The sequence below is a fragment of the Lacerta agilis genome, chromosome 3 (genome assembly GCF_009819535.1).
Source record: "Lacerta agilis isolate rLacAgi1 chromosome 3, rLacAgi1.pri, whole genome shotgun sequence".
NCBI classification, from domain to species: domain Eukaryota; kingdom Metazoa; phylum Chordata; class Lepidosauria; order Squamata; family Lacertidae; genus Lacerta; species Lacerta agilis.
In genome coordinates this window covers 107,864,472-107,889,122 of record NC_046314.1, presented here as the reverse complement: position 1 = coordinate 107,889,122, position 24,651 = coordinate 107,864,472, and the positions used below count along the sequence as shown (strand labels likewise).

The following is a 24,651-nucleotide window of genomic DNA, read 5'->3' as shown; positions in this document are numbered from 1 at the left end:
AGTTCCTCGGTTCTCTTATCTACTATGTAGAGCAGAGTTTGTTTGCAGTCAAAGCACAGATAGACCAAGTTGTATTGTACTTGTTTGAACAGAGCTAAATCCCCATCCCTATCAGTTGTGCCCAGTACAGGCAAACTAAGAGTAGGCAGCTCTCTTAGCGGTGCAGCTGCTGAAATACTCGTGTGTCACAGCAAAATCTCTTGAATTTAATCAGTTGTCAAGCCCTATGCAGTTCTCCCAAACCGCATTAGCTTTTCTGTGTTAAAAGCACATCTGAAAACTAACCTCACAAGCTCTTGAGTTAGTGTTGCCTTAGTTGCAAAAAGCTAACTGATGGAATATCTTAATTTATGGAGTATCTTCTCAGGTGCTGTGAGGGTAGGACTGATTGACGGCGAAGTTGTTGTGAATCCCACACGAAAAGAAATGTCTTCCAGCACTTTGGATTTAGTGGTCTCTGGAGCCCCTCGTAGCCAAATTGGTAAGTGATTCAAATGGATTATTTACTAGTAAAATGGCCAGGATATGGTATGGAGCCATTTTTTGCTATTTTAAAGCTAAGCAGGTGTCAGCCTTATGATTATTGTTATTACTGGTATCCTATTTATTTATAGGGACACGGGTGGCGCTGTGGGTTAAACCACAGAGCCTAGGGCTTGCCTATCAGAAGGTTGGCGGTTCGAATCCCCGCGACGGGGTGAGCTCCCGTTGCTTGGTCCCTGCTCCTGCCAACCTAGCAGTTCGAAAGCACATCAAAGTGCAAGTAGATAAATACGTACCGCTCCAGCGGGAAGGTAAACGCCGTTTCCGTGCACTGCTCTGGTTTTGCCAGAAGCGGCTTAGTCATGCTGGCCTCATGACACGGAAGCTGTACGCCGGCTCCCTCGGCCTATAGAGTGAGATGAGCACCGCAACCCTAGAGTTGTCCATGACTGGATCTAACGGTCTGGGGTCCCTTTACCCTTTACCTATTTATTTATATTCCACCTTTTTCCCTAAAAGGGACTTGGCAGCTTACTGCTAAAAAATTTAAGGACTGGGATTTTTTTTTCTCCTGTACTTAGCTGTTACTAAGAACAGAAAAAAAATCAGTCCTTAAAAATTACAAAGCATTAATAGAATATCACAGCACCAGCCCCTTCCTTAAAAACAGTTGGTTTCCAAAAGCCTGCTGGAACAAGAAAGTCTTCACCTGCCAGCAGAAGGACAACAAGGAGGGAGCCAGCTTAATCTCTCTAGGAAGGGAGAGTTCCAAAGTCTGGGAGCAGCCATCGAGAAGGCCCTCTCCTGCATCCCTACCAAACCTGCCTGTGAGAGTGACAGCGCTGAGAGAAGGCTTAGAATCGGGCATGGCCAAACTTGGCCCTCCAGATGTTTTGGGACTATAACTCCCATAATCCCTAGCTCAGTGTTTTTCAACCTTTTTTGGGCAAAGGCACACTTGTTTCATGAAAAAAATCACGAGGCACACCACCATTAGAAAATGTTAAAAAAATTAACTCTGTGCCTATATTGACTATATATAAAGTAATTTTGCAATTTTCCCCACGGCACACCAGGCAACATCTCGCGGCACACTAGTGTGCCGCGGAACAGTGGTTGAAAAACACTGCCCTAGCTAACAAGACCAGTGGTCAGGGATGGTGGAAATTGTAGTCGCAAAACATCTGGAGGGCCAAGTTTGGTCATGCCTTGCGAAGGCTCATTTAAAAACCTGTGTGCGCCTCTCTCCAAGGGCTGGTTCACATACGCATATTCATCACTAGTTGACTACCGGTAGCATGTGTGAGTCAGCAACCACAGATCAAAACACTGCAGTTAGACTTTATGTATCACCTCAGATAACTTCAGGCGCAATAATTCTTGGTTCTTGCACTGAACATTGAGGGGCTGAGAGATGTGTTGAAGGATTTTGATGTGTATGAACCAGGTCTAAACTTCAGTGGTTTCCTGATTCCTCAGGTTTTTTTAGGTCATTCACTAAATTTTTTAATTGGGCTGAAACTTTGTAGGTAGGATGTCTTTCTTTGAATCAATGGTGCAACCACATTTGGAAAACTCTGTACATTTCTGGCTGCCTCACCTCAAAAACAACATTGTAGAGTTGGAAAAAGGTAACCAAAATGATCGAGGGAATGGAGTAACTCCTTTATGAGGAAAGGTTACAAGATTTGAGACTTCTTAGTTCAGAAAAAGGACGAGTAAGAGGAAGCATGATAGAAGTATAAAAGTACACATGGTATGGAGAAGAAGAACAAGAGTTTGGATTTGATATCCCGCTTTTCACTACCCGAAGGAGTCTCAAAGCAGCTAACATTCTCCTTTCCCTTCTTCCCGCACAACAAACACTCTGTGAGGTGAGTGGGGCTGAGAGACTTCAAAGAAGTGTGACTTGCCCAAGGTTACCCAGCAGCTGCATGTGGAGGAGCGGAGACGCGAACCCAGTTCCCCAGATTACGAGTCTACCGTTCTTACCCACTGCATGAATAGAGAAAGGTTTCTCTCCCTCGCAGAGCTAGAACTTGGCAACATCTAATGAAGCTGATTGTTGGAAGATTCAGGATAGACAAAAGAAAATACTTCTTCACACAGCACATGGTTAAACTATAACATTTACGACTTCCGGCGAGGACGCCATTGCGGGCGGTCGTGGGTCGTTTCGGTAGCGAGACAACCCAGGCCAGCCCGGGGGTAGGAGCCCCGCTACCGCACAGTGGGGCTCCGCTAAAACCGCGGATCGAGCGTTCCGCGGCATGGGCACTCCAGCGAGCCCACTATGGCACTGAACCCTTCTCTCGTGCCCCTTGTAAAAGGGGCACGGGAGTGAAGGGACAACGGTGCCGGGCTGAGGAGACATGCCCCAACCGGGCTGACAAAGCGGCGGCTGCCGCCGGCACTGAGCGCATCATTCTACCTGATCAGGAAAAAAAAGGAGAAACACGGAGGCCGTGAGTACGGGATTAATTGGACTTAAATTTGACAATTGGCACTCCAAAAGAATTATTGGTGTTCTTAGTGGTGGTTTGTATTTGTTTTTTTATTATGTTTTGAATGTTGTGTATGTGTTGTTTTATGTGTTTTGTTGTTCTTTGTTTTGAAAAAAACCAATAAAATCTTTATTAAAAAAAACTATAGCATTTGCTCCCAGGAGAAGCAGTGTTTAGGGCTTGGCAATATCTGGTTTTCAACATCGTGATATATCACCAGCAAAGCATCACAATATATTGATATATCATGATGGTTGAAATAAGGATGGAGCTATGTAGAGGCATTGGCTGGCTTCATGTTTTTCCCTGCATCATGATTTTTGCCAGTGATTCGCTGCCCTCTGCAGGAGTCGGGAGAGCTGAGCCGACAGAGATAACAGGGGCTGCGGGAATCGAGAGAAGCATTGGCTGGCTTCACAGTTTCCCTCACGTTGTGGGTTTTTTGCATAGCACGCACACACATATATATACACGATTCAAGATACATTGCCAGATCAAGAATTATTAAACCGGATCCGATATCACAATATGGATGTCAAACCGGTTTTGGACAATATATTGATATATCGCCCAGCCCTAGCAGTGATGGCCACCAACCTGGATGAGTTTAAAAGAGGATTAGACATGGATGATAAGGCTACAATGATCTGTCTCCACTGTAGTTGCCAGTTGCTGGAAAGCTCAGGAGGGGAGAATGCTGTTGGGCTCAGTTCCTGCTTTTAGGCTTTCCACAGGCATCTGGTTGGCCCCTGTGAGAACAGGGTGCTGGACTAGATGGGCCACTGGTCTGATCCAACAGGCTGTTGCATTCATACGACTGTATGTGATGTCTCATGGCTTATTGTTTCTACTTTGGCAGGATCAATGTCATAATGAAATTACCTGCGTTGCGAGAGTGCAGGTTAAGTTTTTAGCTTCTGTTTTCAAAATCCACACTGGCCATTTGGGTTTCTCTGTGATATTGGTTGATAGCTGAAATGTATCAGTCGAAGAAGACAGCTGTGACTGACTTTCCCATCTCTGAATTTGAATAGTGATGTTGGAGGCTGCGGCCGAGAACGTATTGCAACAGGACTTTTGCCATGCTATCAAAGTGGGCGTGAAGCATACCCAGCAAATAATTCAAGGCATACAACAGCTGGCAAAGGAACAGGGCGTTGCCAAGAGAACCGTGCAGAAGCTATTCACTGCTCCTGAGCAGATCGTGGAATGTGCAAAGCAGTAAGTACGCAAAAGGTTTTCTGGGCTACGTGGGCTGCAACTGCAGATATAGTAGCTGAATTTAGGGTTTTCTTATTTTAAAAATCTAAAATACACCTACATAAATTTTCATCCACCTTCAAAGCACAACAAAAGCTGCTATGATACGGAAAGAGAAGGATACGTTAAAACTGTTCCAGTCATATGCTAAATAAGAGCCCAGCTCTTGATCACTTTCTCTTCTGTTTGGTACCCTTCACTAATTATATTTGTGTTAGTAATTGCCTTTCTTTACTAATCCTCCTTTGTACGTAGGAGCCTAAATTGTGCTGGTAAAAATAGGCTTGCTTAATCCTTGGTGAATGTGAAATTCCCTGAAATTCTGAAGCTGTGGAAGAAAAAACAGTTTGGTGGGGGATATTAGAGGGATATGCAATATTTCACTTTTAGGACTGCCCCCAAGGACCCAGGGAGGGAGAACCTGTGACCCTCTGAGTAGTGCTTTTTTCCAACCCCCATCATTCCTGACCACTGGGCTTGCAGGCTACCCATCTCTGCTTTTGGGAACACAGCGTACGGAGCAGAGCAAGGGATCTGAACAGAACGTTAAAACCTTTTCACTGTGTGCTTCCCACCATCCTTGTCCTCAGCTAGGCACTGCTGACGAAACAGTGTCTCACAAAATACTGCTCAGCAATGACGGTGGTGCTTTTCATCTTGGGGAAATTTTCAGCTTTGTAGCTGGCAGAATCTTTTGACCCATTTGGCCCCTGTCCGTCCAGCTGCTGATGCTGCCTTCTGTCTCTGGACAAGAAAACGGGACAGAGCTGGCTGCCAGGATAACAAGGCACACAAATTTCCTTTAAAAAAAAAAAAAAAGTGTCCCCCCCCCCAACTGCCACTGGGGCTTAAAGTGGGTTGTACTAAAAAATATCAGCATTAAGTGAAAGCAACCTCTTAGTTCACCGTCTCTGTAAAGGCGGTTGGACTGTCTTTTATGAATTAAGAATAATTCATACCCCACGGTTTATTTTAATTAAAGAAGAAGCCCATTCTTTTCTTTTTAAGGGAAAAAATTGTTTGTGTCAAGCTGCATATTTTACTTGGCACATGTGGTCCAATAACTGAAGAGAGCAAGAGGGGTGTTTTCATATGCGTGTAGCCTGGAGCAGTGAGGTTCTCCCTGTGAATTGTATGAAACCTGCTATTGAATCAGCTTGAACTTCCACCTTGTTCTTCACAACCACCTTGAGCAATATTTTGGGAATCTGCCTTGAACGGAGAGGCTGCGAAGTGCCGGAGTCTGTCCAACATCTTTGCGTTATAGCAAGGCTTCCTCAACCTCAGCCCTCCAGGATGTTTTGAGACTACAATTTCCCATCATCCCTGACCACTCGTCCTGCTGGCTAGGGATCATGGGAGTTGTAGGGCAAAAACATCTGGAGGGGTGAGGTTGAGGAAGCCTGCCTTATAGCGGCCTTATCTTATGTTTTCTGGCGGGGTGTTCTTTCTTCTGTTGCTTCATGACAAATAGTTAGGCTTTATTTCATACCTGTCTGCAACAGCATTCAATCATTCTTTCCACTGTGCAGATTGGAAAGCTAGTGTCTCAGTAAAAAGAATAAGCTAGAAATTCTCATTGTAAATTTCACCTGTGCTGTAGAAAACCAGGTGCTGGCCTTAGACAAGTAATTCCCTCTCGGCCTCAACCTTCCCACCTTCAGTATGGGCACAACAGCTTTTGCCGAAGTAATTACAGCACTGCTGCAATTTGGCTGCAGTTCCAAGTGTGTTCCGAGTGCCTAAGGTGACATGCTGGTAGTCTTCAGGGTCACATCGCATGCTGACTTTGTCTATTGCGTTAGGACTGTGTATTGTTCTAGATCTAATCGCCACTCAGTCCTTTTGAGTGTTGTTGCTTATGCAGCTGAAACATCAACAGCCATGTGTAAGAGGGGGAGGTATTATTGGACTGAGGTTTGCAGAAGTACAATAAAATATTTAGGATGGAAAGAGACACACACACCCAAAACTGCCCAATGACAGCTAAACATCTTCATTGAATGATTGACTGTTGGAACGGGGAGGGGATTATACTGCCCCTTCCGCCCCCACATTAACCTAAGATTGTGGGTTGCTCTGAAGAGGTGCCAACATTTGACTTACATTGTTCTATAAAATGCCTTGCACAGCATTATTTAAATAAAACAAGAGCAGCGGTGTTGTAGTAGTCTGGTGCCCACTATTCTGCTCTAGTTTTCTCTGTAGCGGTTCGTAGGATGAAGCAGCAAGAATAAACTTCCTCAGTATTGAACTGATGGAAATGGCAGGGCTTCTCTTTGCTTGAGAGACCTCTAACATGTGGGACTCAGGTGGGCAAAACGTGTTGCATTTATGCTTCTTTTCATCTTCTTGGCACAGCTGTTTGGTTTTTGCGGTCTGTTTCAAGGCAGATGGGGGTACTTCTGGAGACAGAATATATGAGGTACCAGAGAAGAACTGTCACTTGGGACTTGGCCTGTCTGGCTAGGATTTATGCATAGCACCTGTTGTTTTCTCTGCTTGTCCTGTGTTGCTGCTTTAAATGTCATGGGGGATCAACCAGGTTGGCATTCAGATATGATTTGGCTATAATTTTTCGTCTTTCTCTTTTCTCCTCCACCTTTCTGTTCTTGAAGACTTGCATCTGGAAAGATCACTGCTGTGTTTTCCGACTTCACGCATGATAAAGTGAGTACTTAAATGCATTTTGGTAAATTGCGCTTGAACCGCTTCTCGGGTTTTCGTTGTTTGGCTTCAGCCAGTTTTAAAGAGATGCACACAACTCCCGTCTAGGTCTTTCTGCTCTGAATTCGTTCCTCTCGTTAGATGAAATGTAAACGACAATGTAAAGAACCTTTCTGCCCATACACTTTCTCCTCAGTTTGTCTGCTCTCTTCTGCACCACAGTGCCCTCCCGGTGCAAAGAACAAGAAGTGTATCTCCAAAGGCTCTAGCTCCACCACTGAGTTGGGGGGCAGAAGTCTTTTGCTGCTTTATTCCTTTCTAAGTTTGAGGGCCAGCATAAAATGGTAACCACGTGCATACTGTGGCAATTAGAAGTGTTCCCCATCAGTGGTGCCAGCATGCATACATTGGGAGAATGCACAGGGTAAAAGCTTTTTCATGATCTCGGCTAGATCATACATAAGCAGAGTTTGGATGGTCATCTGTCATGTATCATCAAGTTGAGGTTCCTGCATTGCCTGGAGTTGGGCCAGGTGACCCTCAGGGTCCTTTCCAACTCTATGATTCTATGATTACATCTACTGAGTGGCGTGACTCTCTAGGGAAGTGTGTTTCTATGGTCTCTGCGTGCTGATGTACATTAGCTCCCAAGCATAGGATGTGCAAGAGATTCTATAGCTCATCTTAATAAAATTCAAAATGTGTCAATGGATATCTTTCATCCTAGATCTCAAGAGATGAAGCAGTTAACAAAATCAGACTTGAAACAGAAGAGCAGCTGAAAGGTCAGACACTCTCATAATTGACTCTACATGTTCTAAAATGTTTTACTTTGCTAGGGTTTGTCTTACAGTTCTGCGTACGGCAGTCAAACATGTTTTCATAGACTTGGGGATACAGCTGTTTGCGGCAGCCTGGTTCTTATTCAGATTGTGAACGTGCGTCGGGGCTGTACCACTTCTGATTGCAGGGGGACATCACATGATCAAATGCTTCTTGGCTCATTTCTTAACATTCTCTGCAAATAGAAAACCAGTACATGAGAGAGAAGATTGACATCCAGTGTGGGGTTTCTTGGGGGGGGGGTTGTATTTTTAATGAGCATTCGGTCATATGTACCCCTGCTTTGCGATCAGAAGAGATAAACGTGTCTGGGCAGAATTGCACCCATGAGAACTAAGCCTATGCTATAGTCCTCCTTGTTGTGAATGTTGAGGATGAAGATGCTGAAGAATGAAACATGTGCCCCCCCCCAAACCAATCGTCCATTCTGACCTCCAAAGGCACTGAGAATACTTTTGGCTTGTGTTGGGCTCTCTACTGTGTACCTGCTTAATGAAAAGAGACAGAAACCAGCCAGACACTGTAATCCAAACCCCCTTTGTGCCAGTGTGTGCGTGTGTGATGCGGAAGTGTCCCCCCTGCCCATGGGCTCATGCCAGCTTCACTCCACTGGTGCAGAGCTCACCATTCTGCCCACCAAACATGCAGGTGGACAGTAGTGTCACCAGCAGGATCCTTACAGGCGAGGGGGCGGCATTTCAGGAGAAGGGCTGAGCCCCACTGCTGTCCCATGACAGCACTGAGGATAATCAGTGTGTCGGCTCTAGGCTGGCACAGCTCTTTGTCTTCATCTTATGCCCCAGCCATTCTCCTAGGTGCTTTGAGCATCAGACCTGCCAATTCTTTTAACTGAAAATTTAAAGCAAGTGCTTCAGATGGGGGTAACACCTACTGTCATAAATTCCTTTTACTTCCCTTCTGGTCATATAGCTGGGGAAATAAGCGTTGTGTTTGAGGTGTTGTTTCAATTTTCTTCTTTCTCTCTAGAAAAGTTCCCAGAAGTGGAGTGTTATGAAATCATGGAATCTTTTAACGTTGTTTTGAAGGAAGTCTTTAGAAATCTTGTTCTGAATGAATACAGGAGGTAAAGACGGTGTTTTCCAGGTCGCTGTGTTTAAAACAGGTTCATCTGTGGAATAAGGACACTGAAAGGCTGAAAGCAGCAGCATCTTTGCGCCAGTTTGCAGTGGCCATGCATACCAAGCAGCGTGCACATGGTCCCTTTAAGGAATCGATGCTCACACACCTAGAACTATCAGTATGCTCCCACTTTGTGGTACATAGGTCCTGGCCTGGTTTGCTCATTGCTTTAAGCCCATAGTTAAGCTTAACTATGGCTTAAAGGTGAGCACACAACATGCTGGAGCACAAGGCTAAAAATTGCAGGGGGTAGGCAATTCCAGGAACTAAGGCTCAGTGCTAAGCCCCCTTACTTGCCCACTGAATTTAATATATCTGACTTCTGAGTAGGCCTGGTTAAGAATGTGCTATAAACGAACCAAAAGCAGCAATAAGCCAGGAACAAGCCTTGGTTACAGCTTGCAGTTTGTTTGGAGGGAAACAATCTACAAGTCTGGGTTTGCATGTAATGCTAGGGCGCTTCACTGTTTCGCTCCCAGCAATGCAGCAGGAGCAGAGGAGGAACAAATCGCCCGTGGTTTTAGTGCTGTGCAGCAGTATGCTTTATATTGTGGTTTCAACCGAATGGCCTTAAATCATGGTTTTGTTTGAGTATGTTTAAAAGCAGTGTGTGACCGAGGCCAAAACCTGCTCTCTTTGGGGCCTTATTTGTGGCTTCAAATGTGTGCACATCAGGCAGCACTAGAGGCAAGGGTGATAGCCGCAATCATCGCTTTCCCCCAGTTATATCCATAATAACATGTCAGGGAACTGCCACCTGGCCCGCTGAGGGGAACGGAGGGTCCGTTAGCATACAGAGAGCCCCGACGCCAATTGAGCAGCAGCACCTCTTCCAGGGGGGAAAGCAGCCACACCTCCAGTGGGGAGGAAGGGAAAGGGGCCAGCTGGGAGAGGAGAGGGCTTGGGGATGCTGCAAAGAGCCCCAGCACCTCAGCCAGCCAGGAGCGGCAAACAGGGAATCTGGCGGGGAGACTGCTTGGGGATGTTGCCGAGATCCTGCGCTCACCTCGTTCGGCTGGTCAGGAGGGAAGCACGCCATTTCTGGTACCCCAATTGCACAGAGGGGTTAAACACAAGGAGGGTAGGTGGAGACTTGGGGTGCCGAAGCTATTATGCTGGGGAAGGGGCCACTCCCAGATTCTGCCAGCGACTGAGACAGACATGCTTTTTGTAGCTCTGAACTGTAAATAGTTTGCACAATAAAACGGCCAAAAGACTGTTTGGGCTCCTGCTCTGTTACTCGTGAAGCACCATCACACGAACCTTACATAACACTTGCATTGGACTCCAAATTTTCATGAATGCAGGCCAAATCTAGAGCTGAGGTGGGAGGAACCTGTGGAACCTGTCCTCTGTTTCTTTATTCCCATAGATGTGATGGTCGAGACTTGACTTCACTTAGAAACATCACTTGCGAGGTGGACATGTTCAAAACCCTTCATGGATCAGCGTTATTTCAGAGAGGCCAAACCCAGGTATTCACTGATCTTCCTTTTTTCTATTTTTTATTTTACTCAAAAATGAAAAATAAAAATACTGCGGTTCAGTGGCCGTGGGTCAGCAACTAAAATGAAATTTACGAAATGGGCTTACGGTAGATGGTGTGGATAAGCTCCTGAAATAAACTTTATTCTTTATTTGAATAAGTGCAAAATCATTACCAACTTCCTCCGAGCGTTCTTATAAAATTAGAGTATACGTACGTTCTGCATCACTATTAAAAACCGCACTGTGTGGGGGATGTGTGAGTCAGTGAATGAAAAGGTTCCCCGTGGGCGAATTGCTTAAAATAACAGCATCTATGAATCAGACCTGCTGCTCTGCTTAAATTGAAGGGTGATAAATTCTCATATATATATATATGAGAATCTAAATTTGGCCTCATTTGAGGGGCAGTATTTCAATACGTGTAGGAAAATGAGAGTACCCCCAAACATTTTTTTTAGAAAAAGCACTGCGTGTGTGTTCAGTGCTTTTAAAAAAAAATGTTTAGGGGTGCTCTCATTTTCCTACTCATATTGAAATACTGCCCCTCAATGAGACCAAACTTAGATTCACAAAATGTTTAGGGGTATGCGCCCCCGTCCCCCCGAAAAAAGCACTGTATATTTGAGGTGTATGTGTATATGGATGTGTGTGTGTGTGTGTGTATATATATGTATATATATGTATATATGTGTGTGTGTGTGTGTGTATATATATATGTATATATATGTATATATGTGTGTGTGTGTGTGTGTGTAGAGAGAGGGTGTGTGTTTGTGTGTGTGGTAGTTCTTCCCCTCCCACCAAAAAAAGAAAATCTGTTCAGAAGAACTGTGTGTATATTTTACTGCAGGTTCTTCTAACAAATTTCAATTTAAAAGTTGTCACACCTTTGAACTGCATTAGTGACCCGCCCAGCTGTAATCGGTATCCGGTGGGAGGGCTTGAATAGCAAATGTGCCCTCTAGATTGGTTCATAATTAGCAGAACTTGTAACCAAGAAAGGGGGGAAGGGCTGAAGCTTGAAGTTGTTCTCTGTAAATCCAAAACAGTGCAGTGCACACTGTGCATGTCAATGATTCCCCTTCTGATATCATTGTGATTTTCTTGTGCCCAGAGCAGTGCTTACCTTATCTGGGTTTTTATGTGTTTTGCTTTTGAATCATTGCACTTTCTTATTTGTTGAGAACTTAATTCCTCTCCCCTAAACCACGGTATTTTCAATAGACCTTTGTTTTCTAGGTCCTCTGCACAGTTACGTTTGACTCACTGGAATCGAGTGTAAAATCTGACGTTATCACAACAGCTTTAAGGTATATATACCACCATCCCTTCTCCTTTCAAACCCCAACTTGACTTTGGCGTGTTAATTGCACCATGCGACTCTTTAGGACCTTGTGTTCATAATCTTCAAGTAAATCAGGAGGGGCCATAGCTCAGTGGTAGAGCTTCATGCTTTGCATGCAGAAGATCCCTGGTTCTATCCTGGCATCTCCATTTAAAAAGGATCAGGTGGCAGACAGTGGTGAAGACTTCTCCCTGCCTGAGAGCTTGGGGCAGGCTGCTGCCAGTAAAGAGTTGATAAACTGGACTGTGTGGGCAGATCTGATCAGGGGTGGCGCAGCTTCCAACATTCATATGAAATCACCTTTTCTTTGAAGGCAATCTCTCTAAACATTATTGAAAATGGGTATATACAGCCCCTTCAGAGAAATCAAGACTGGCCACATGCAAAAAAAGAATGTCAAAATAACGTAGCTAAGTTGAACTTGGAAGTAATCCTGAAACAGTACAGTGCAAAAGTTGTTATTAAAGCTTTCCTAAGAAGAAAGTTGCTGGGTTTTTTCTTTTCTTTTCTTTCTTTCTTTCTTTCTTTCTTTCTTTCTTTCTTTTTGCTTGTTTCTGTAGGGACAAAACTTTTATTGGGTCGGGCAACTAGAATGTGAGTCAGTTAATCCTTAGGGGATAGTTCTAACTGGTTAAGGACAAATCCTAATCAGTGGGGCAGATGTATTGAGAAATGGCAGGATATATTAAAACAACGACTTTGCTTTAGCAGCGAGCAGGAATTGATAACAAAGGCTGCCTCATCTGTTATTCAGTATCAGAAAAAAACTTCTAACACTTTTCTGGGGGTTGGACTGGATGGCCCTTATGGTCTCTTCCAACTCTATGATTCTATGAACATGGTTTTGCCCATATAGGCGGCAACCATCTTAGCCGTGTCCAATTGGCACGTGATCAAAGATGGAACAGGATCGGAACACCCATGAGAAATGGTCGCCTCCTGTATGCAAACGATTACTCAGATAAAAATTATTTAATCTGTTGTTGGTCTGCTGCTCACCCAACTTCGCAATGAAGCATAAGCCAGGCTCATATGCACTTTGTTTTAACGATAGAGTAGCTTCGTGTACCCTAATTTTGTTCTCTGAGCTCTGGTAGAGGCAGTCAGGCAGGGCCTTCCCGGGAAAAGAATTTCCCCTAGTATTTAAGGTATTACAGAAACAAACAAAAAACCTTCCATTGTTTCCTAGCATTATGAGCCAAGGGTGCCTTTCTAGAGGTTTAAAGGAATTTGCAGGCAGGCATGGCATCGGAGGAATGCTTTAGGTGCCTACCCCTCGTTTGTACCCATCCCCTTCCAGATAGAGGCAGAGTCGGCAGAAGCTTCGAAGGGTTCCTGGTGTAAGTAAATTACTTACAGCTCATTTAGTTCTTTTTAACACTTGTTTCTGTTTTTAGTGGAATAAAAGAGAAGAACTTCATGCTCCACTACGAGGTATGAGAACTCACTTCAGCTTCATAAACAGCATTTGTGCTTAATTATTAGGAGAAATTACTCTGAAAATATAGGGGCTTGTTCTCGAATTACTTTCTTTATATCTGGAGCCCGTTCCTGAGGCCTGAAAGCTGCATGCAGGCTGCTTCAGAGCCTCCTCTAGGGAGACAGGCTGTATGTGGAATTGTTTGTCCATCTGCATTGTGGTGTCAGAGTGTATACAGTTGTACGATGTTAGAATGTATTTAATTGTTTTGTGGTTTTAATACGGTACACTGCTTTGGGTGCTCTCTTTTAAAAAAGAAAAGCAGCTGAATATGATGTACCATAAATAAAGCCTCTTCTCCCCTCACCCTGACTTTAATAGCACTGGTATTTGAAACAAACAGGCTCCTTTGCTTCTTGCTCGTTTTTGGAAAGGAGAAAACCTTTGTTGAGACTGCTGTTGACAAGCTATGTCTGCTGGTTGCTTTGCTCTCCAAAAGCAAATAAATGGGAGGACTTCTCCTCCTCCTCCTCTTCCTCCTAATCATAGGATCATAGAACTGTAGAATTGGAAGGGACCCCAAGAGTCATCTGGTACAACCACCTGTAATGATAAAGCACCCATGAATCTCAGCTAAAGCACCCATAATTGCCTCTACCTAATCTCTCTCTGTCTCTCAAACACACCAGAGCATGTATGAAAGATAGCAAGAGATCAAGATTAGGGGAAGATTAGGTTTGGAGTGAGTCCACCATACCCTAGTGTGGTGTAGTGGTTAAGAGTGCTAAGCTAGGACCTTGGAATCTACACTGGGCCAAGAAGTTCACCTTGGACCAGTCACAGTTTCTCAGCATAGCCTACCTCATAGGGTTCTGAGGATAAAATGGGGAAGGGGAGAATCTTGTGCTCCACCTTCAGCTCATTGGAGGAAATGTGAGATATAAATGTAGCAGTAGTAGATGGTGGAAATATGGTCGTACCTTGGATCCTGGTCTCTTTGTGAGTCGAACGTTTTGGCTCCTGAACGCTACAAACCTGGAAGTGAGTAGAACCCAAATCTGACGTGGCTTCTGATTGACTACAGGAGCTTCCTGCAGCCAATCGGAAGCTGCACCTTTGTTTCCGAACACTTTGTAAGTCAAATGGACTCCCGGATCCCTGTAATAACAGTAGCAGTGGGATCAGTCTGATCCAGGAGTACAGAACCAGATAGGTGATTACTGAAAATTCTCTGTAGCTGCTTGCGCAAAGGAACCTGATCCACTGGAAATTTTCTATTTCCCACCCTCTTATTAAGAGGACAATTAGTAAATCACCCCTTAAAGGTAAAGGGACCCCTGACCATTAGGTCCAGTCGCAGACGACTCTGGGGTTGCAGCGCTCATCTCGCTTTACTGGCCAAGGGAGCCGGCATACAGCTTCTGGGTCATGTGGCCAGCATGACTAAACCACTTCTGGTGAAACCAGAGCAGCGCACGGAAACACCGTTTACCTTCCCACCGGAGCGGTACCTATTTATCTACTTGCACTTTGACGTGCTTTCGAACTGCTAGGTTGGCAGGAGCAGGGACCGAGCAATGGGAACTCACCCCGTCACAGGGATTTGAACTGCCCATCTTCTGATCGGCAAGCCCTAGGCTCTTGTGGTTTACACTACAGCGCCAACTGCATCCCAAATTGCCCCTTAGCTTATCCAGATTATATTGATAGTGAAATGTTTTGAGTACTGAAGCTACATAGATTATTGTGAAAGATGGTTGAACTTCAGCATTAAGACCATTCTGAAGTTTTAAGATGCAACTCTAAGTAAAGCTACTTTAACTGAAAAAACGTCTGGAGGTTGTATCACTTCAAATTATAGTGCAAGTATTCACTCTGATCTACTTAAGATTGTTGCTTTCATTAGGTGTGCATAACCCCGCATAGGATAAGTCAGATAGTTTATTTTTTAAAGGTCATATTGTTTTCGTGACGGCTGTGAAAGTGTACAACTTAAAATATGTGGCTGAAGATTATTCCAAAGGGTAGCATATTAATAACTCTGCAAATGACTCATTGCACGAGCATATTTTTATCCTTTTGGGTGAATTCCACGGGCGTTTGCCTTGAAATGAATGCTGACAATCAGAAAAGCATTATATTGACTTTCTCCCCTTCTTGATATATTAAAAATTTTGCAGTTTCCTCCATACGCAACTAACGAGATTGGCAAAATTACTGGCATGAATAGAAGAGAGCTTGGCCATGGTGAGTAAGAATAGAAGAAGCTGAATGTTTAAGACTGAAACTGAATGACTCCTTGTAATTCACAACGTGATTTTTCACTTGTAGGTGCACTTGCAGAGAAGGCTTTGAAGCCCGTGATTCCCAGTGAATTCCCTTTCACAATAAGGGTTACTTCAGAAGTACTGGAGTCAAATGGTATTTGATTTTTATTATTTAGCTATTGCTCAGAATGTGTGGGTGGAATTCAACTTAGCGCTAAGCAGATCCTTCCATCGGGCAAGCAGAAATGCTTGCGCTGATAAAGCTATTTCCCCTCGCCCCATGCCTGTGATTTGAAATCTTGCAGGGCCCTTATCACAAGGCTAATGGGAACGGCAAAGGAGGAGGTCCACCACCGTTACTTTTTGAGATTTCCCCCCTTTGTAGAAGGCGCAAAGGGTCATGAATTGGCTAATGGGCTTTGGACTAATGTTTGTGGATTTCATTGGGGACTCCCTTCTGTTTCCCCCATAATTTGAGCACATGTCTTTAGACCATTTACTGTTGCAGACATTGGCTGAAATTTCTGAACCAGCAGAAACTTGAGAGTGGGCAAAAGAAACTTTGTTACAACCTTATTGAAACAAGTTATCAAGAAGAAGATTATGCTCTGGAGAAGAAGCTACTTTTGAAGGGAAGTGTAGAAGTGAAAAGGAAAGAAGTCAAGCCAGCGTTAGATGAGATAATAGGAGAAGGAGAATCTGGACTGGTGGCATGTTGGGGGGGAGACTGTGGGTGTGTGGGAAAGTTGAAGAATGGGAAACAAATGGGCAAGAGAGGTGTGGGGTAAAGGGTGAATTAGTAGAAAGGAAGGATTGATTATGGTATTTGACACCAGAGGGAAAATGGAATATGAGATTGGAAGAAACATTTAGGTATAGGTTAATTTGGGTTTTTAATAGATTGAGAATTGGAATCAGTAGAAATATAGGCTATAGTATAACAAAGTTAAGTTAAGAAAGGATATAAGAGGTAGTGAGGGGCATTTGAGGTTTGTTTTAAAGAGAAAAAATTTTATGAAGTTAAAATGTGTTTAAAAGAATAAGGATCAAGATTTAAGATTGTATTATTAATATGTGAGGGTGGAAAGTAGATATTACAATGTTACAAAGTTACTAAAAGAGGTTTGGAAATGAACGCAGAGGAGAGGACGGGAGGAGGTCCCAATGAAATGTTAAAAAACTGGGATAAGATAATGAGATTTTTGTTTTTTGTTTTTTGTAGTTTTATAGTTTTGTATTTGTTTTCTTTTTGTTTGTTTGTTATTGTTTGTTGGATTGTGGTTGTCTCATTGGAAAATATAATAAAAAAAATTCTTAAAAAAAAAAGAAATTTCTGAACTGCAACAAAATGGTGCAAAAACCGAGTGTTTCTTGTATCTAGAAAGAAAACCACCTATGCCAGGGAGAAATATAAATCATACGATGGCAAACGGTTGTCCATTTCTTTTGTGTTGCTAAAAAACTTATTTATATGCATATCATTTATTTTAGTGACTACTCAAAAATGGTTGATAGCATAACCTTGTGGTTTCTGTTTCCAGGATCATCGTCAATGGCTTCTGCTTGTGGTGGGAGTTTGGCACTGATGGATGCAGGTATTCCACAAAGAGGAATTCGTATTTTGGGATGTGTTTATGCATAGGTCAATGGAAGTGGCACCAAAACTCAGAAATGCATAATTTCTCTTTTACTGTTAGGAGTCCCAATATCGTCTCCTGTCGCAGGTGTTGCTGTTGGTTTGGTTTCCAGGTCTACTTCTGAAAAAAATGGAGACATTGAGGATTATCGCTTGCTAACAGACATTCTGGTAAGAGTTCCTAATTGAGCCTGTTTCTCAGTATTCAAAAGATCTGTACTCTAGCTTAAAACTCAGACCTGTGACATGTGTAAATTATAGGTAATTGTGCACAAATTGGCAGTAACGCGTGGCTTGGAGATTTGGCTATGAATCTGGAAGCCCTCATTTTGAACCTCTCCTCTGTTATGAATTCAGACAAACTACCATCTCTTCTCCTTAATCCCTTCTGTCTGCAACATGAGATAATAATACAGGCTTGCTTTACAGGAGTACAGGATCCCCTATATGAAGTGTTTTGGATAGTGCAAAATGATTATAAAAGTTCTCAGTGTTTACTTTTAGTTCATGTTGGAGAATGCATAGCGTTTACATGCAGAAACAGCCACCTTAACACTTCGTTAGTAGCCACAATGCTCAAATGGGGAATAATAATTTGATGGCCTACTGTACCCAGTACAGTCATACCTCATGTTGCGTCGCTCCGTGTTGCGTACGTTCAGGATACACACCCCCGCTCCCCGGAAGTGTTTTCTGGAGCGCGCGCAACCACCGGATGCGCAGAACACTTCTGTGCACTTCGCGCATGCGCAGAAGGGCTCAAATCGCGCGACTTCTGGGTTTTCAGGTTTTTTTTACGTGTGTTCGAATTACGCACGGCGACCCGGAACGGATCACATGCTTAACCCGGGGTTCCACTGTACCTGATTTGACATTAATGTTTTTGGTTGTAGCGCCCCCTTGTGTTGAGAAACGAAAGTAAAATTTATTTGTCAGACAAATAAATGATAGACACAGTGGTATATGGTTACCAGAGATCTGCTCACCGAGCCCTGATGGTCAACACTTATTTCCTCAACCCAGCCCCTTGCTCCTCCTTTGGTTGCCTACCCGGACCAATCAACATGGTCTAAATTCTTATTGGCTGTTTGCTGGGACCAATCATAAAAGATACACCCATTTCCTGTTGCCTTTTATGGGAGACAAAGAGCTATACTTTCTTCTATTTATATATGGCAGACAAAGAGCCATAAGTCTTTCACCAAGCCCAGACTTTCCTTCCTTGATAGCAGAGCATCCTTGCCTTCTTCATTCCAAAGCAGGTGGCTAATAAGGACAATTTAATACAAAGTAAGAAATTCTACCCAGACAAGGGACCTCGGGTATACATTCTCAGACAGCTCAATCAAATAAGGAATTAAAACTTTAACAAACTAATACTTTGCTTTCTAAACTCTTTACCTTGTTACATTAAGCAAGCACATTTTATACAGAAGCAGAATTTATACAAAGGCAAATATAATTGGTTATAATATATATAACATAGGGGAGAAGAAAAAAGAAAAAAAAATCTTTCAAAAGAGGCTTTTTGGAAAAGGAAAAAGAAAAGGGCTCTCAGTTTGACACCCCCTCCCCTTCAGCTCTCTAAATGCATCTTGCTCTTTTTTTTTTCATAATCTTTTTATTCAGAGTTTACAAACGTACATACAAACATTTACATTATATAAACATATCTTATATTTACACTTCTTTTCTATTAAACATTTCTATATCTTGACCTCTCAAGGTCTAGACTTCCCTCAACCCTTCGTTCTGGTTTTCACAATATCGTTTCTTTGTTTTTATATTTATTCCAAATATTATTGCTTTAATTTTCATAATAAATATCATATCTGTTATTTCATCATACAACAATATTCATTTTTTTCTACAAAGCTTCTTGTAATCCTACTAACGTATTTACTTGTGTATATTTTCTCAAATAATTAGCAATTTTTTTCCAATCCTCAATAAATTTCTGATCCCGCTGTTCTCTGACTCTCCCTGTCATTTTGTCTAACTCCGCATAGTCTGCCATTTTCAAAATCCATTCTTCTTTAGTTGGTAATATGTCCTGTTTCCATTTTTGAGCCATTAATGTTCTGGCTGCTGTAGCCATATATTGGAAAAGTTTTTTGTCTTCTTTTTTGATTCCTGTATTAATGATGCCTAATAATAGAGATTCTGGCTTTTTAACAAAATTATATCCTAATATTTTTCTCATTTCATTATATATTTCATTCCAATAATTTTTAACTTTTTTGCACTCCCACCACGCATGATAGAAAGTTCCTACACTTTCTTTACATTTCCAGCATTTGTTGTCTCCCTTATGCATTTTTGCCAATTTTGCTGGGGTTATATACCATCTGTATATCATTTTATATATATTTTCTTTTAACGCATTACATGCCGTGAATTTCATCCCTTCTCGCCACAACTTTTCCCAATCCGTCATCATAATATTGTAGCCAAAATCTTTTGCCCAGCTTACCATAACCGACTTAACCTCCTCATCCTTTAATTCCCACTCCAATAATATCTTATACATTTTTGATAATGTTTTATGATTATTATTTAGTATTTCCCTTTCGAGTTTAAATGCATCTTGCTCTTTAACTCTCTGTACTGCAAACAGTAAGCTTTTAAGAAACTTTAGAAGCTTTAAGAAAATATTGCGGGCATAGGGAATTATCTTTTATAATGCTTCTTTCTTATGAACCTAAAAGATAAAATTAAATATATTTCTAAATAATATTATTTTCTATTGCTATAAATCTCACTCCCAATTAATTAGTTTCTTTGCACCTTCATTTTACCTGGTATGCAGGGTCAATGTTGTGACCTCTCTTCCAGCCAGTTCTTATCTTCCTTTGCTTTTGCAACCTTGAATGTCTCAGCCTGTATCTTACAGGGGCTCCTTTCAAGGAAGCAGGAAAAAGACATCTGTGTACAAATGTTGTTGTTGTTCAGTCGTTCAGTCGTGTCAGACTCTTCGTGACCCCATGGACCAGAGCACGCCAGGCACGCCTATCCTTCACTGCCTCCCGCAGTTTGGCCAAACCCATGTTAGTAGCTTCGAGAACACTGTGTACAAATGCTGGCTCTCTTTGTCTGGAGGAGAGATGAGCATTTTCTAATTACCCTCAGTTTTAAACTGGGCACTATGCATTTAAATTGATATTTTACAAACGGTAGCAGGCTGGTTTGGATGATAATGAAACATACAAACATTTGCAAATATATCTTTAAGCTTATTTTTAAAGGCAGGTTTTGGTCAGATCCCTCATGATCACATTGACTGGCAGTTGTTCAAAATCAGCTGTCCGTGCAAATCTTCCACATCTGCAACAGAACTCACATTAATCACAGCATCACATTAGATCAGTAGTTTTCAACCAGTGTGCCGTGGCTCCCTGGGGTGCCTTGAATGATGGTCAGGGGTGCCGTGGGCAACACCGGCCTCTGTCCTTCCCTCTCTCCTCTGATGCCCTCTCACGTCTCTGCCTCCAAAAGGCTTGCACAGCTGTTTGTTGCAGCAGCCCTGGCTACAAGCTCCCCAGGCGAATGGTGGCTCTGGGGCTGGACAGGGGTGCTGGTTGCCGGGAGCAGAGGCAGCTCTGAGGCCAGTGGTGGATGCAGTGGCTGCTTGGAGGACTCTCATGGAGAGTGGGGAGGAGAGGAGGCTGAGTGAACACTTCACAAGGGAGGGTGTTTGAAAAAGGGTGAGAGGCTGCCAGCTCTGCAGGCAAGGGGTGACATAACTGGGCTCCTGAGCCCCACAGGGGTGCGGCAGAACGAATGTAGTTGGTCAAGGGACCTATGGACTCAAAAAGGTTGAAGACCTCTGCATTAGATTTATACATGAATTGGTATACAGTAATTGTGTCTGCTTACCTGAAATCTTGGAAATCGTAGTTCTTTTGATGGAGCTAGTGTTCTCTAATAGAATTCTTACCACTTTCATTGGCTTAAAATTAGCTAAAGCTTGTAGTGCAGTTGTATTCAAACTCTTATACAAAATACCCCTACTTGGTTATCTGACTTTTTCCAAGGAAACCATGAAACTGTAATTAGGGGACTTCTGCTAAAGGTTCCTCAGACAGGCACCGACTCTGAAAATATGTTGCAAGTATAGGTTTTGTGGTTGCAGCCGAAATGTAGGAATTGTTTTAACCTATTGTGGTAGAATTTGCACCCCTGTATTATGTTCAGGGCTGGGATGTTGGTTTTTTGGGTCTGTGAGTAGAACCTCTGTGGTCTTGGAAAGACATTTGGAATATATTTATTTTCTGCAGGGAATAGAGGATTATCATGGTGATATGGACTTCAAAATGGCTGGAACAAATAAAGGAATCACTGCCTTACAGGTATGCTCCTCCAATCCTCTTAATTTGAAATAAAACTCTGTTCCAGAAAAAATGATGCTGTTGATAGTGATTTTAACTTTTTCACTTGTGTATCAATAGGCTGATATCAAGCTACCGGGGATACCCCTAAAAATTGTGATGGAAGCGATTCAGCAAGCCACGGGTGAGTGTAGAGCCCATGGTGTTTGATTTTCACTGCCGTTTCGATAATTTTCCATGAAATGGACAATCAGCCCTGTTAGAACAGGTTAGGCTGTACAGTGGTACCTCAGATTATGAACTTAATTTGTTCCAGAAGTCCATTCTTAACCCGAAACCATTCTTAGCTTTCGCTAATGGGGCCTCCTGCTGCCACTGCGCTGCCAGAGTCACGCAATTTCCATTCTCATCCTGGGGCAAAGTTGGCAACCCAGAGCAACTACTGTATATTCCGGCATATAAGACGACTGGGCGTATAAGACGACCCCCAACTTTTCCAGTTAAAATATAGAGTTTGAGATATACTCAACCACAGATTTTCCACCCGGCGTATAAGACGACCCCCGACTTTTGAGAAGATTTTCCTGGATTAAAAAGTAGTCTTATACGCCAGAATATACTGTACTTACGGGTTAGTGGAGTTCATAACCCAAAGCGTTTGTGACCCGAAGTGTTTGTAACCCGAGGTACCACTGTAAATCCACCTTAATATCTCTGACTATAGACTATTACAGGCATGTCCAACAGGTCGATCGCGATCTACCCATCGATCGCCAGGCTGTTACTGGTCGATCGCCAGTAGATCGTGGGTTCCTTAAAAGAAAAAAAAGCTCTCCCCTTAAAAGAAGCTCAATGACTCTTGTCTTTCTCCCCCTCCCAAAATCACAATAACAATGGGCAGTTGCAGGGAGAGCTCCTTCCCTCTTGCCGACACACAGCTGGTCCTGAACCAAAGACTTAAAGACGAAAGATATGCACTGGGCATACCCTATATTTGTTTGGATCCAAGGTACTCCTTGGACACAATCTAAAAAATAAAAAATAAAAAAATGATAATACTGAGTTCTTGATCCTTCGTGTTAAGTTTTGTAAAAGAGCTTTTAGCTGATGGGTCACTTCATTTTAAACTGGGGTGGGGCACCTGTCGCCCTCCAGATGATTCTGGACTTTGTCCATTGTCCCTCACCATTCCCATGCTGTCTGGGGCTGATGAGAGCTAGAGTCCAACAATATGTGGAGGGCCACATGTTAACTATCCCTGTTCTAAGCAAAATGACTGATCAGTTTTTTAAATGTGCATGCCTCGAGACCCCAATTTGGTGTGCTAATGAAGAGTCAACTTGCATCTAATAAACAAAACCTACCATTGACTGTTAGAAGGCGAGCCCAGCTTTAATATTTTCTTTTTCATGTTTTCGTTTTCATTTCTTAAAGGAATACATCTGAAGGCAGCCCTGTTTAGGGAAGTTTTTAATGTCTGATGTTTTATTGTATTTTTAATAATTTGTTGGAAGCCACCCAGAGTGGCTGGAGAAACCCAGCCAGATGGGTGGGGTATAAATATGTTGTTGTTGTTGTTGTTCTTGTTGTTGTTGTTGTTGTTCAGTCGTTCAGTCGTGTCCGACTCTTCGTGACCCCATGGACCAGAGCACGCCAGGCACGCCTATCCTTCACTGCCTCCCGCAGTTTGGCCAAACTCATGTTAGTAGCTTCGAGAATACTGTCCAACCATCTCATCCTTTGTCGTCCCCTTCTCCTTGTGCCCTCCATCTTTCCCAACATCAGGGTCTTTTCCAGGGAGTCTTCTCTTCTCATGAGGTGGCCAAAGTACTGGAGCCTCAACTTCAGGATCTGTCCTTCTAGTGAGCACTCAGGGCCGATTTCCTTGAGAATGGATAGGTTTGATCTTCTTGCAGTCCATGGGACTCTCAAGAGTCTCCTCCAGCACCATAATTCAAAAGCATCAATTCTTCGGCGATCAGCCTTCTTGATGGTCCAGCTCTCACTTCCGTACATTACTACTGGGAAAACCATAGCTTTAACTATACGGACCTTTGTTGGCAAGGTGATGTCTTTGCTTTTTAAGATGCTGTCTAGGTTTGTCATTGCTTTTCTCCCAAGAAGCAGGCGTCTTCTAATTTCGTGACTGCTGTCACCATCTGCAGTGATCATGGAACCCAAGAAAGTGAAATCTCTTACTGCCTCCATTTCTTCCCCTTCTATTTGCCAGGAGGTGATGGGACCAGTGGCCATGATCTTAGTTTTTTTGATGTTGAGCTTCAGACCATATTTTGCGCTCTCCTCTTTTACCCTCATTAAAAGGTTCTTCAATTCCTCCTCACTTTCTGCCATCAAGGTTGTATCATCAGCATATCTGAGGTTGTTGATATTTTTTCCGGCAATCTTAATTCCGGTTTGGGATTCATCCAGCCCAGCCTTTCGCATGATGAATTCTGCATATAAGTTAAATAAGCCGGGAGACAATATACAGCCTTGTCGTACTCCTTTCCCAATTTTGAACCAATCAGTTATTCCATATCCAGTTCTAACTGTAGCTTCTTGTCCCACATACAGATTTCTCAGGAGACGGATGAGGTGATCAGGCACTCCCATTTCTTTAAGAACTTTCCATAGTTTGCTGTGGTCGACACAGTCAAATGCTTTTGCGTAGTCAATGAAGCAGAAGTAGATGTTTTTCTGGAACTCTCTAGCTTTCTCCATAATCCAGCGCATGTTTGCAATTTGGTCTCTGGTTCCTCTGCCCCTTCGAAATCCAGCTTGCACTTCTGGGAGTTCTCGGTCCACGTACTGCTTAAGCCTGCCTTGTAGAATTTTAAGCATAACCTTGCTAGCGTGTGAAATGAGTGCAATTGTGCGGTAGTTAGAGCATTCTTTGGCACTGCCCTTCTTTGGGATTGGGATGTAAACTGATCTTCTCCAATCCTCTGGCCACTGCTGAGTTTTCCAAACTTGTTGGCATATTGAGTGTAGCACCTTAACAGCATCATCTTTTAGGATTTTAAATAGTTCAGCTGGAATATCATCACTTCCACTGGCCTTGTTGTTAGCGAGGCTTTCTAAGGCCCATTTGACTTCACTCTCCAGGATGTCTGGCTCAAGGTCAGCAACCACACTACCTGGGGTGTATGAGACATCTATATCTTTCTGGTATAGTTCCTCTGTGTATTCTTGCCACCTCTTCTTGATGTCTTCTGCTTCTGTTAGGTCCTTTCCACTTTTGTCCTTAATTGTGGTAATCTTTGTACGAAA

General features: G+C 43.0%; 1 protein-coding gene across 2 annotated transcripts in view; it reads left to right on the top strand.

The window, feature by feature from the left end:
* Positions 1-24,651, top strand: part of PNPT1 (polyribonucleotide nucleotidyltransferase 1) — a 40,436-nt gene that overhangs the window by 5,499 nt on the left and 10,286 nt on the right. For both annotated transcript variants that reach the window (XM_033145114.1, XM_033145115.1), the window contains exons 8-21: positions 368-481; positions 4,022-4,208; positions 6,866-6,917; positions 7,642-7,699; positions 8,745-8,841; positions 10,270-10,372; positions 11,625-11,695; positions 13,128-13,164; positions 15,331-15,397; positions 15,482-15,571; positions 16,959-17,012; positions 17,115-17,224; positions 21,331-21,402; positions 21,502-21,565. In XM_033145114.1, coding sequence (XP_033001005.1) covers positions 368-481; positions 4,022-4,208; positions 6,866-6,917; positions 7,642-7,699; positions 8,745-8,841; positions 10,270-10,372; positions 11,625-11,695; positions 13,128-13,164; positions 15,331-15,397; positions 15,482-15,571; positions 16,959-17,012; positions 17,115-17,224; positions 21,331-21,402; positions 21,502-21,565 — 1,176 coding nt within the window. The remainder of the gene's footprint in view (positions 1-367; positions 482-4,021; positions 4,209-6,865; positions 6,918-7,641; positions 7,700-8,744; positions 8,842-10,269; positions 10,373-11,624; positions 11,696-13,127; positions 13,165-15,330; positions 15,398-15,481; positions 15,572-16,958; positions 17,013-17,114; positions 17,225-21,330; positions 21,403-21,501; positions 21,566-24,651) is intronic.